This window comes from Aulonocara sp. 'chitande type north' Nkhata Bay, linkage group LG8, assembly GCF_057382095.1.
Source record: "Aulonocara sp. 'chitande type north' Nkhata Bay isolate Kocher_YH1m ecotype deep benthic linkage group LG8, A_spYH_male_GT1.1, whole genome shotgun sequence".
Lineage (NCBI taxonomy): Eukaryota > Metazoa > Chordata > Actinopteri > Cichliformes > Cichlidae > Aulonocara > Aulonocara sp. 'chitande type north' Nkhata Bay.
In genome coordinates, this window is record NC_141351.1 from 23,751,582 (window position 1) to 23,764,233 (window position 12,652).

Below are 12,652 nucleotides of genomic sequence, written 5' to 3' on the forward strand. Positions count from 1 at the left end.
GTTAATCATAAGATGGCAATCGTTGGCCTGTGGTGTCCACTTTTTTCAAAATACCAAGATGGCAACAGTAAAAACAAAACACTCATCTTGAGTCACCAGCGCTTCACTAGCCAATGGGTGATTACGATGACTACACCCATCTTTTATATACAGTCTACAATAAGGCCTCACATTTCCAGCTTGGTGCTTGAGGAATGTGAAGCTTCTGAGTTTTCTTTAAACATTCCTCCAATAGCAAACACAGCCAATAATAATTGCAGACATCAGGTGCTGTTAACTGCTGACAAGTGTGATTAATTACCATTCTAAAAGTAAAACCATAAATGATTAAAGACAGTGGTTGTGAGACTTGCAGACAATGAATTTATTCATGATAGCCTGCAGCCTTGGACTAATCATATAATAGATAAATGCTAGCATTTCTGTGTCAGCAATTTGAATTAACACAATTAAAATAAGTCAGGATCTAAAAAGAAATGTCAGGATGTCTCTTCAATAGAATAGGCATGGAAAAACGGGCCTCTAAACAAATAAATGTTAGAACTCTCCACCTCTCTCACACAATTGGAAAGAGTGCTGGAGAGGCCTTCGGTGACCCCAGTGATCACTAGGTTTTACTCAGAAAATGTGCTTAAAAGTAAAAGCAAATTAAACATCCATAAAGATGAAAAACGATCAAAAAGTAAATCAAAATGACCACAAGCAAACATAGAGGAAAAACAATAAACTAGAAACAGATTTTTCTAATGTTGTGTTTCTGTGTTTTGTTTTTTTGACTCCCTATAGTCCTTGTGTTTATGCGTGGATTTTTTTATTTATTGGTGTCTTTTTAGGGTTATTTATGTTTATTCATGGCCCCATGTACTTGTTGGGGATCTCATGGATCGTTTCCGCTTGACTTGTATGCTTTTTTGCATGTCTTTGTGGTTATTCATGTCATTTAATCGTTATTATCATTATTTGTCTCTTTTGTGGCCAATTTCTGTTTCCCTGTAGTCATTTCTCGTCGATTAAAAAAGGGGAAAAAACAGAAAAGCTATGAGGGCCCGGTTCTCAGTGTCTGAAACTTGAATAAACTTGTCTACGGCTCACTTCCTCGACATTTTGTACACTGTGCGCACAGGGCTCTGCCGACACGCTGATTGGACCGCGGCGTCATCTGGGCGGGTTATCCGTTACACCATGCGTGCTACGATTGGACGCGGTATGAGAGTGGGAAGTGGCCGTACGCCGGTGTCTCCCTGGTTGCGCAAGACGCCATTTTGGGGTGACAGTGAGAGATAACGGAAAGATCGAGAAGCTGTCGTTTTAAAGGTAATAACCCACATAAACTCGCTTGTGTTTTGCCTGTAACGCCATTTATTGTACGGCGATTGTCGCGCGGTACCAGCGATTCGATTTAGTTTCGCCTGAGCATGACGTCACGAGGTTCTTTCTCAACTGTGACGCGGCATTTAGCTAACGGCTGTTAGCTTAGCGAGCTACCGTGTATCAGCTCTTTTAATGTTCACGCCACAGAAACCAGGCCTCAGTTTTCCAGGTGGATTTCGTAGCAGGTCGTCGTTATATGTATTAATAATATATGCTGTAACCGGCAGTGGTCTTTAGACCGTTGACGAACGGTGTCGCCTGTTCGTCGCAAGTTAGCATATGCTAGGAAAACTAGCTATCTAGCTGAAGCATCCGCCCTTAGTGAAGCGAACTGTATCCTGTTTCGAGTGCTGGTAACCAGGTAAAGAGACCAGAAAACTTCAGACTTTTCACAGAAAATCTGCGCGTTCACATAGCAGAACGTTTCAGCCTTTATTGACACGTACTGATATGAACTTTAACATTAACTTAGCTTGACCTTATAGTTGAAAGCTAGCGTCTTGTGACGGCTCACTCGTACAGGAACATTATCCTAACCTGCTATTGCAGAGTTTTCTAGCTGGAACAGGCCTCTCTTATCTTTTCATCAGTTAGCTATTCGCTTTATCCATGGTTGTACAGCTTAGCCTCAGGATATGCGATTTTTCTGCTGTTAAATAATTGACACATAGGCAGTTTTAACACTTCTGTAGTGTAGAAGTTAATGGCTGATATGGACGGCCAGAGTTAGCTCTTAACTTAGAGTCGTAGACGAAAGCCTCAATCATTCGTTTGTGTAAACATTTAACTTGTTCTCCTCCGTGTGTCACACAATGTACCTCTTTTTTTCGACTAAATATACAGCTGTCATCGAACTGCTCTAATGTGGTGTGCCTCTACGAACTGACTAACGATAAAACGACGGTAAATCAGTCCAGATGTCAGCTGTTTTCTCTATGATACATTTTCCCTGTGTTCACTTCCTCTCACCATACTGCACTGAAACCGATTAACAGCAGACCTTACACTGTCTTAACCCTGTCTCTGTCTCTGCTTTGACAGCTTCATCACCATGGGGAATGTATTTGCAAGCTTATTCAAAGGCCTGTTTGGCAAAAAAGAGATGAGGATTCTAATGGTGGGGCTGGATGCGGCTGGAAAAACAACTATCCTATATAAACTCAAACTCGGAGAGATAGTCACCACCATTCCCACCATTGGTATGAACATTTACATCTATCACTCCAGTGTCGTTGTAAAGAAGCTGTATTTTTAGACTGCTATGAGAAGATTGTAAGTTGTTAGTTATTTCCCATTGTTATTTGAGAGGACAAAAAAAATCCTGTTCAGCAGATCTTCAGGTCTTTTAAACATTTGACTGTTAATTTGTTTTAATTACTAGGGATACACTGTTACGGAACTTAGGGCTATGAATAATATATCTACTTTTTGTGTTTTTTTTGTTTTTTTTTTATTGCAATTTACTTCTTACTTTGTTTCAGGGGAAGTAATTAAATCATAATTAAAATTAACTGATCTATTTTAAAGTCTTTAACCAGGAGTGATGTAATAAATATTGGCCACAAAGACAGGTGAATGCCATTACCAGTCAACAGGGTGACCAATCATTTTGTAGCTTTAAGCAGTTATGGTAATTTTTGATTAGTGTGGGTTTTTTTTTTTGGGTTTTTTTTGCGAGGGTCCAAGTTTACTGTGTTTTGGTCTACAGCAGCCAGATGTTTCCTTGTGTCCGATTTTTGGGACATTTCATTTTAACAATGGTTTAACAAAGAATAAGTGATAAAATGAGAGTAACTGAAGACCTTTTCTTGATTAAAATGCAGTCAGGAAATGTTTACTTTAAAAATAAAAGTCATATTAGGAACAAACAGTGGAAAAAAAAAATATGTAGAAATCTTTACCTGCGTGTAGTGTTTGCTATCGAGTGGTCCAAAGCCTTTTAGTGACTCATCTATGTTTCCTCTCCTTCTTTTTCTTTTTTTTTTTTCCTTTTTCCAGGTTTTAATGTTGAAACTGTAGAATACAAGAACATCAGCTTCACAGTTTGGGATGTGGGCGGTCAGGACAAAATCAGGCCGCTGTGGCGCCACTACTTCCAGAACACTCAAGGTGAGGTGAAAGGGGGGTGTGCAGTGGCATTATCTTAGCTGGCAGTTGTGTCAGTGAGCATTACTGCCCGTAGGTGGCCTCGTTGGTGCATAGAGGATATTAAAGAGACCAATGACTCACATGCCATTGTTCCATTCTCAAAGGGCGTATTGTGTGACTCCTCTACTGTTTCCTGATGTGTAACTCATCAGAATGTATAGCCTATGCTGTCTTGTGTTTGCCAGTCATGATCCGGCTTGTAAGCAAACTTAAGTTGAACATTTTGTGGTATCTTTAATCTGCAGAAATTTATTGTGATTGAAGCCACCTTATTTGCTGCACTGCCATCAGTGCTCCTGTGGTTTCCCTGCATGCATTAGATGAACATCACCTTCCACATACTGAGCACCCAAGTGTGAAACTAAATGTGTCAATCATTTCAGTGATGATCTAAGACGCAGCATCATTTAACAAACAGCATGTCTGACTACAGAATTTTCTTCTACAGCAAACAAGGAAAGTTGTGTTTGGGTTAGAGTGCCGAGTATTGGTTAATGATTTCGTGATTAAGGTGACAGAAAATCTTTCTTTCCATCATTTTTCCAGGCAAAAAGATTAAGGCTCTATGCAAAATTAGGCCTGTGGACCATCTCAATCTAGTCTGTCCTTAATGGTCTAGCCTCTCCCCAAGAAATGTTAAAAACAAACAAACAAAAAAAAGTAAAAACACATGATACTTCATTTTTTTTATGATGACCTGTTATATCTTCACTCTAATGGTAAAGTTCTTAGCATGCAAGTGGCTTTTTTGACAATCTAACAGAAAATTCTGTTTAAAGTATGGCCCTGTTCTTACATTATCTAAGTCAGTATTGTCTTCTGGGGGCGTGGGGGGGGAGCTGCCCATCACTGTTTTAGGTTTTTAACACTGACTGTTTTTACCCTGTAGAGACGTAATTTTCTCTGTCAAATGTGTCATGGTGCTGTGATGCCCTTAATGCTCAGACAAAGTTATTGTATTACAACTGAAATGCTTAGAATATCTAAAAATTGAAATTGTCTCTATCAGTTCTGTCAAAAACATAATGAAAATGGCCATTCTGAATTATAGCTTGATATCTTTATCCCGACATGAAGAGAAAGTCCAAACAGTGATAAATCTCAGTCAGGCCTCCACATTTATGACGTCTTTCTGTCCGAACATCGTGAGTTAAAATGAGTTTGTACAACTTTGTAATAATTAGTAAACATGAGTAGAAAGTTGCTGGTTGGTGTTGTGTGAAATGTTCCCAAGTTACCGCTTCGCTGTTAGCTTCCTCTGCACTATGAAAAACAGAGAACTGAATAGTTCAGACCATATAGCGGATTTTTGTCTCTGATATCTGATCCAGGTTCTGTAGATAGAATTAACCCAATATCTAACCAAAATATCAGATTGGCGTTAACCTAAAAAATGCGTAATTATCTATCGCTTAAGGTAATAAAGAATCAACCCTCAAAGCCAAGAAAAACCAGCATTCCTGTTCTTGATCATGATCCCTCAGCTGAACACCAGCTGAGTCTCAAGAATCCTAAATTTCAGGCAAACTGACCAAATTAACAGCATCACTGTGTCTTGTAGATATTCCTTTCATTTTTGTGCCCTTCACATCTTCACAGAGTCTGTAATGTAACAGGTCAGTGAGGCTGCATACAGATTCTAGCTTCACAAACAAATAGTATCTCAGTTATAGACCGGAGCTGAGCATGTGATCACGTCGTCCCCTGTTACATGAATATAAAAACATCCTGTTTGTACATTCGGTGAGCTGTGGGTATGATGAAACATTTCCTCAAACAAGCTGGCATACAGATCAGGAAGTGTGCTTCAGCCATAGGACATCTAACAAAATGACCTCAGTTTTCTTGGCTTTGTCTTTATTTTTTGTGTTAAATTTGAAGCAGGAAAACATCATTCAACACTGTTGTACTTTCATCCATCCATTCGTGTCATGAAGCTTTTTTTTTTTTTATACGGTCATTAAACTGTCGGTTGTCTCAAAATACAGCTTTCACATGATCTATGACAACTGAAAATGATTTGGCAGCTTTAAGTCATAAATTAATCTGTACTGAACTTAACAAATGACTGATGTGTTTAACAGCTTCTGGATTTAATATATTCTCACAGTCAGCAGACCTGCAGCTGCCAAATCACAAATTATTACTCATACTTTTTTTTTTTTTTAATGCCCACTCTACTTTACTGTTTTGGGGATTAATAAATGGCCAGGAGAGCTGGTCCAGACTGAATTATTACTGGAACAGAGTCAGAGCTTTTTATCTGGGACAATAGAGCACGTATTGTAACCAGAATATAAATGAAGACATGTTTCTGTATTTTTTATTTTTTTATTTTTTTGTATGCAGGGCTCATCTTCGTGGTGGACAGCAACGACAGGGAGAGGGTGAACGAGGCGAGGGAGGAACTGTCCAGAATGCTTGCTGAGGACGAACTCAGAGACGCCGTGCTGCTTGTTTTTGCAAATAAACAGGTGAGTTTGCGTTTCAGACACACGTAGAGCCAAGAAAGGAAATGAGCCTCAAATTTACTTCTCAATTGGTTTGGATGAAAAAGCTTTCGGATATAAAGATCAAGACTTTATTTGTACAGGACCTTTCTTTAATTAAAAAAAAAAGAAGCCTCTGCTGGTTCAGAGGCAGAAATACAAGTATCAAAATGGTGTGAACTTCCACCTTAAATGTTTCCCTGTCGGGGATTTATATACTTTGAGATAGGACTGGGGAGCGTGTAGCTAGCCGTGTTAATGTGGGCAGGCAGAAATATCAGGCGGCCATATTGTGGGAGACAAAATCCATAAATTGGTGCATCCTGCTACTAACCTGAAGGTTGCTGGTTTGAGGCCCTGTACTTGACTCCTGGCAAAAATAAGCCAAAAACAATAACCTGACAAAACTAATATTTAAAAAACGAATGCAGTCCATATGTAGAAGCTATTTCATTTTTATTTTTTTACAATGAAGAACAGCTGTCACTGCAGGATCAACATCTGCACATTGATTCTCTATTCTGAAACCTGCCCTGCGGTAGGTCACATGTATTGAGAAGAAAAAGAAAGCATTGATTAGATAAGGAGCTTTGTTAAATGTTAGGCTGCTGTTGGGAAGCATTTAAGTAACAAAGTGTTGCAGGTTACCTTTGTGGTGGCCATCTTGTTTTCCCAGTAAAGAGGAAGCCTGCCTCAATTGCAGCTCTTTTATAGGCCAGTCTGTATTAAGAAGGTGTGTCTTGAGAGTATTTAAAGGGAGCAGGAAATGGATTGGGAGCCATTTTGAGAAGTTGCTGTCTGCATGTGCATGATGTTGGCAAGAGATAATAAAACAATTACTTTAATTAAAATAGAGTGAAGTCTGATGTTTCCCTCACCGCCCCTCACTGTGTAACAGCTGCTCATTCATTTTCTTTGTCAGAACTCTGTCAGTCAAGAAAAATGCAAATGATGATAAATCTCAGACAGATTTAATAGAAGTAACACCTTTTTTTTCCTCCCTAAATGAACCGTGACTAAAACCACTACAAACCACTTTGTTACTGATCTGTTGAAATCTTAAATGTGCTAACCAATAGACCTAACCACAGACATCAGTGACAGCGGAGAAAAACCAACAGGATATCGTCTCATCTACCTATCAGAACAGGTCATACGTTTGTTTCGGCAGGTTCCTCAGTTCATGTAGATTCCAATGTTCATCTGGTGTTTTGTGTCTGCATGCTCTGTGTCAAGTTCACACCTTTGAAGCTTGGCTGTGTTCAGTTAGCAGGGGGTTCTGTTCAAAATCTTGCAGAGAGGCTGTTGTTGGTCCGTCTTTGCAGACTTTCTGGTCTGTGTGCAGATTTTAGCACAGTATAAGTACAGGATGTGAGGGAACCAACAATTGATTAAATACAAAACTTTCCATTGCTTCTGGCAGGTGTGCACACTTTCATGAGGGTTTGAGCATGTTCAAGGCCTCAAAAATGGAATTCATTACTATTAATCATACTACTATAATAATACTATTAATAACGGCAGCATAATAAAACTTGTATTAATATAAAGTAGTGTATTAATAGATCCCTATAGTAAAATAATAAAATCCAAATGTAAATATTAATAGAAATATGAAACTTAAATCAGTATTACGACTACTACTAAGGATCATTCAGTAAATGAATAATAAATGAGCCTTAGCACATTCAGTGTTCAGGCTGTTGTGAAAACAACTCCCATGATCTGTCACCGCATTATGACATCACTAGATGTTTATTGGCCCCCACCATCATCTATTCTGGATAACCCTCCTCTCTGACTCTGAGAATGATAAAAATAAGATTATTTAATATCACCTGAAACAAATGACTTCTACTCAAACTCAGCAGGAAAGTTTTACTGAGAGCCGATCCCCAAACACTTGTATTGGACTGGAAGTTTTTTTTTGTTCTCCCCTCAGCCACTGCTGTAGCCCCCTAGTGGCCATTAAAGAGAGTGCATGATTAAGGCACTTTCACATTGGCTGAATTGTTCAGAAGCTTTTCTACTGTTGATGGAAGCTTGTGGGATTTTTGGTTCAGATGGTTAAAAATGGTTAGAACTGCATCATAACTGGCTCTTTCCTCTCCCTCTAGGATCTCCCCAACGCCATGAACGCTGCAGAGATCACAGACAAGCTGGGCCTGCACGCCCTCCGCCAGCGCAGCTGGTACATCCAGGCCACCTGTGCCACCAGCGGAGACGGCTTGTATGAGGGCCTCGACTGGCTCTCCAACCAGCTGAAGAACCAGAAATGATCCATTCCAGCAGTTTTGAATTATTATTTTTTCGTTTGTTTGTTTGTTGTTTATTTTTTTTCTGTTTCTACACAGCGGCAGCACCGGATTCAGGCCCCCCTCTGCGCCCCTCTAACTCCTCTGCCCTGGCTCTTTCTTTCAACGCCTTCCTCCTGCTTTCTCTTCCTCCTCGTCCGTACTCTTGGGGCTCTAGCCTGTGCTGCTTGTGTGTGTGTGCGTGTGGCTGTGGGTGTGTATGCCTGTGTGGGTGTGTGGGTGTGAAGGCGTCTCTGTGTATGCTGGCTGGGATCGGGAGTAACCCTGGCGTGCCTTTTACACACCTCCTGTGGAATCAGCAGTCTGGTTTTCAAGCCCCCTCTCTCTCTCTCTCTCTCTCTCTCTCTCTCTCTCTCTCTCTCTCTCTCTCTCTCCATCCACCAAACTCAGTCTCTGCCCTGCTCGGCCTACCCCCCTCCTCACCTAATCTGTCTTGCACGGCCCCCCCCCCCCCCCCACCATGACCCTGTTCTGCCCCGCCCTTACTCTTCAGAGGAAGCACGGTTTTCATACGGCAAAGAAAGAGCAAGGGTGCAACCCCCCACTCCTCCCTGTAGAATATATCTATGTTGACTAGAAATGCCCCCCTCCCTCCCACCTTCAGTGCTTAGGTGTTCATTTTAATCTGATTTTTGAGACCTCAAACCCACCAAGAGATTCAGTAAATTGCATCTTAACCTGTATCAGGTCGAAGCAAATGGAAAAAAAAAACAAAAAATGGAAAATTTAAAAAAAAAAAAGTAAGAAAAGAGAAAATCCCATCCTTGATCATTCTGGTGTCATCTGAAAATCATGCTGTTTGTTTTATTAATATTATTATTATATTGGAATATAAAAGATTATTCTTAGCAATGGTTCTCCAGTGAACACTACCTTTCTCCCCTCCCACCACTAAGTGAGAGCGTGAAGCACAAAAGAAGAGAAAATTAAAAAATTAAACTCTACGAGAATATGCAATTCTTGACTTTGGGTTGCTGGCGTTTAAATCCTGGGATTAAATTAGGATTTTCCTTTTTCTTTTTTCTTTTCTTTTTTTTTTTTTTTTTTTTTTTTGGAGATGACCTTCAGTGTTTCCATGCCAGATACAAGGTGTTGGACATTTCGCACACTTCAGACTGAGGCAGGTGTCCTAATACATTCACAGGCGTCACATGTTATTCCTTTAAAGAGATGTTACATTTTTTTTTCTGTAACTAGTTTTAGCATTTCTATTTGTACTTTGACTGCTGAACCAAATGCATTTGAGCAGTATGACAAATCCTGTATATGGAAGTAGAAAGTGCATCCTCGAGGGCCTCAGACGAGTTTTTTTCTTCTCACCAACGGTTGGCACATTTATTTTGAAAGTCTGAAAGCATCCAGCTGTGTGTGATCTTTTTTTTTTTTTTTTTTTTTCCTTCCTGGTCGGGATGAAGGATTGGCACCAAAAAAAAACCAAACCATGATAAAAAATAAAATAATGAAGGCTCTCTATAACTGTGAACGGTCCAGACGTCTGGGTGTTTACAGGCAGAAAGACCAACACAGTAAGTACTCTGTCGGAGGCTCGTCGGCGAGCTGGAAGGACTTGGTGGTAGACCTGTTGAGGGGAATGGGTGTGCAGTTAGCTGGTCGTCCTCAGTGTTGAACCATGGGGGTTAGAGCTGGCACTTCTGTCAAGAATGATTGTAAATCTGTAAGTTCCCCTATAAACTGTTTCTGTGGGGATTTCCTGAACACATTAATAAACATGATTTGATCCAACAGCTGTTGGAGAGGCTTTTTATTTTCTCATGTGTTACAGTAGTGGATCTTTGCATTAAACAAGGTTGTAATAATGATGCAATCCCTGTGAAAGTTCAGGCCTTAGATGGCGCCCAAATCTGGTCAGCTTTGTTTTTTTTGTCCACATGGTTCACAGTGTGGTGGTGCACACTACTAGTGTTTAACAAGCAGGAGATCCAGAGAAGGGATGCAAATCCCTTGGAATTTTTTTCTCCAGGAAGGGTGTTTGGTGGGTTTTTTTGTTTTGTTTTTTAAATGTGGAGCTACTCAGATGACTTGCTCAACATTTTTCTGGTGGTTTTATGGGCACAATTATTCATTTCAAGTCATACTAAGTAAAAACAAAGCTCATTTTTTGAGTTATGCTGATTATTACAGTTAGGAGGATAAACCACACTATGCTCGATGGCTAACCCTTTCAGTTGTCATAAAGCGAGGAAATATCCATAGAGGCCAAAACCTTTTTGCAAACGAGTTTGTTTTTGCTGTCAAATTAAACGTTTTAATATGGGGTCTATGGAGGTAAGGATGAGTTGCAATGCAGGCAATCTATTCTCCAAAGTTAAATTTCACCTAATTTAAATATTTATGTAAAGTAGGAGTGATTGATATATTTTATCTAAAACATATGACTCTGCAAACTGAAGGTGATGTTATGCTGTCAAAATGTGTTGATGACTGTACAGAGGAGGGTTCCTGTCATTGATGCAAAATAAAGGAAACGCGTCTTAATATTAATTCATTCAGTTTGGCTCTCCTGGCTCTCCATATAGTAAAAACGTCTGTCTGCTGAAGTGGCTGCTGGCTGCAGAAACACTAACCAGGAAAAGAAAGATACTAGGTTGTTTTCTCTTCAGGACAGCGTTTCTGTTCCTGTTGGGTTTACTCAGACGCACTTCTTAAAATTTTCTTTCGCCAGCACAAAGTCTGCATTTGACTGAACTGTGGGAATTCTTAATCTATCAGGAAATAACAGCAAACCTTTCTAAAAGAGAAGAGAAAAAGATTTAATAAATGAAGTTGCTGCATTCATGATGTGAAATTACTGTGAAGGCACAGGTTTGCATAATTACCTTGCAGAGGCAGAAGTGTTTCCTTTAAGTTTAAACATGAATTTGTTTATGAAATTTTAACTTTGATTGTTGAATGTCTTCTTTAAACTGTTTCTTGCTCTGACAGCAGTCTGTAAAAATGTAACCAGGACTAAACTGCTGGTTAAACTTTGAACAGAAAACTCCAGCCTCCAGATTTAACCTCTAGGTGGAGACAAACATACACAGTCACGTACATGCAGGCCTACTGCAGACTAGAGTTCCAGTCTGAGTGAGAATGAAACTATAAAATAGAAGCTATTGGTCATAAGTAAGGCAGAAAAAGCATTTTGGTGTCTGGTAAAAACAAACAAGCAAAAAACAAAGTTTTTATTAGTTTATATGAAACACAAAAAAGGCCCAGATTGTTCATTTTTATTCACTATTAAATTTCAGATGTTAAAATATCAAAATAATAAAAACTAAAGTGCCCAAATCTGTTTTTTTTTTCTAGCCAGTTATTTTCTTGACTAAATTGTGAGATAATTTATTCATATATATTTTTTTAAAAAGTTCAACTTTGATAAATGAAGCAAAAATACTACTTTAAAATATAAAAGCCTTGTATATGCAGTAAATGAAAATAAATCAATCCTGAAACTGCTGGATGAAGTTGGATGGAACCTTTAAACCAGGGGTCCCCAATCCCAGTCCATGAGGGCCGGTGTCCCTGCAGATTTTAGATGTGTCCTTGATCCATCACAGCTGATTTAAATTGATAAATTGCCTTCTCAACATGTCTTGAAGTTCTCCAGAGGCCTGGTAATGAACTAATCATGTGATTCAGGTGTGAGATCTAAAACCTGCAGGGACACTGGCCCTCGTGGACTGGGATTGGGGACCCCTGCTTTAAACAGTAAAGGCAGCCAATCAGTGACTTTTAATATTAAACCAGCAAAGATTTCTGGTTCCCGCGTGGACAAAGAAGGCCACGTTTTCTTGCTCTTCTAGTTGGGCCTCTGCTCTAAGAAGGTTAAAGAGACTTTTCTGGCATACAATTAATGCAAAAAGATGCAAAATAGCTACAGATAAACAGATGCAATGCAAACACAACGACACTCAAAAGTGACCACAAAATTATCCAAGCTAACTATAGTGCTACAAAGAGCTACTTGGAGACACAAAAAACTGCATAGAGCTATAAACGAGCCAAAAAAGGTGCAGAATAACTAAAATAATGCAAAGCAACAAAACCTGGGTTACACAACTGCATGCAAAATGAGCAGAGAGATGCAAAAAGCAGACACAAAGTAAGGCAGAGCAGACAAAAAGGCCCAAATGATCACAAAGTGACACGAGGATAAAAATATCACAATGAGACAGAAAGAGAGAAAATAATAACAAAACTGATGCAAAGTGATTTAAAACGATATAAAAATGCAGAGATGATACAAAACATCTCCATAGAGATGGAAAATTCTCAAAACAGATACAAAATACTTAAAATAAAAAAATGAGACCTCACAACTGGGAT

General features: G+C 39.4%; 1 protein-coding gene across 3 annotated transcripts; it reads left to right on the forward strand.

Annotated features, from left to right (window-relative positions):
- Positions 1-1,181: 1,181 nt before the first annotated feature.
- Positions 1,182-10,068, forward strand: arf2b (ARF GTPase 2b). 3 transcript variants are annotated; one of them, XM_086304435.1, is made up of 5 exons: positions 1,182-1,314; positions 2,413-2,570; positions 3,370-3,480; positions 5,869-5,993; positions 8,126-10,068. In XM_086304435.1, exons 2-5 carry the CDS (start codon positions 2,423-2,425, stop codon positions 8,285-8,287), a joined length of 546 nt encoding a protein of 181 aa, XP_086160561.1. In that variant the 5' UTR covers positions 1,182-1,314; positions 2,413-2,422; the 3' UTR covers positions 8,288-10,068. The 3 variants fall into 3 exon arrangements, with proteins under 3 accessions (XP_086160561.1, XP_086160563.1, XP_086160562.1); XM_086304437.1 differs by lacking the exon at positions 1,182-1,314 and adding an exon at positions 1,447-1,732; XM_086304436.1 differs by lacking the exon at positions 1,182-1,314 and adding an exon at positions 2,215-2,274.
- The last annotated feature ends 2,584 nt before the right edge of the window (positions 10,069-12,652 follow it).

What these genes read in the sequence shown, in the direction of transcription:
- arf2b (XM_086304435.1), top strand. Translation starts at nt 2,423, where the DNA reads ATGGGGAATGTATTTGCAAGCTTATTCAAAGGCCTGTTTGGCAAAAAA. An exon ending in CACCACCATTCCCACCATTG is followed by an intron (nt 2,571 to 3,369) that starts GTATGAACATTT and finishes TCCTTTTTCCAG; the next exon opens with GTTTTAATGTTGAAACTGTA. An exon ending in TTGTTTTTGCAAATAAACAG is followed by an intron (nt 5,994 to 8,125) that starts GTGAGTTTGCGT and finishes CTCTCCCTCTAG; the next exon opens with GATCTCCCCAACGCCATGAA.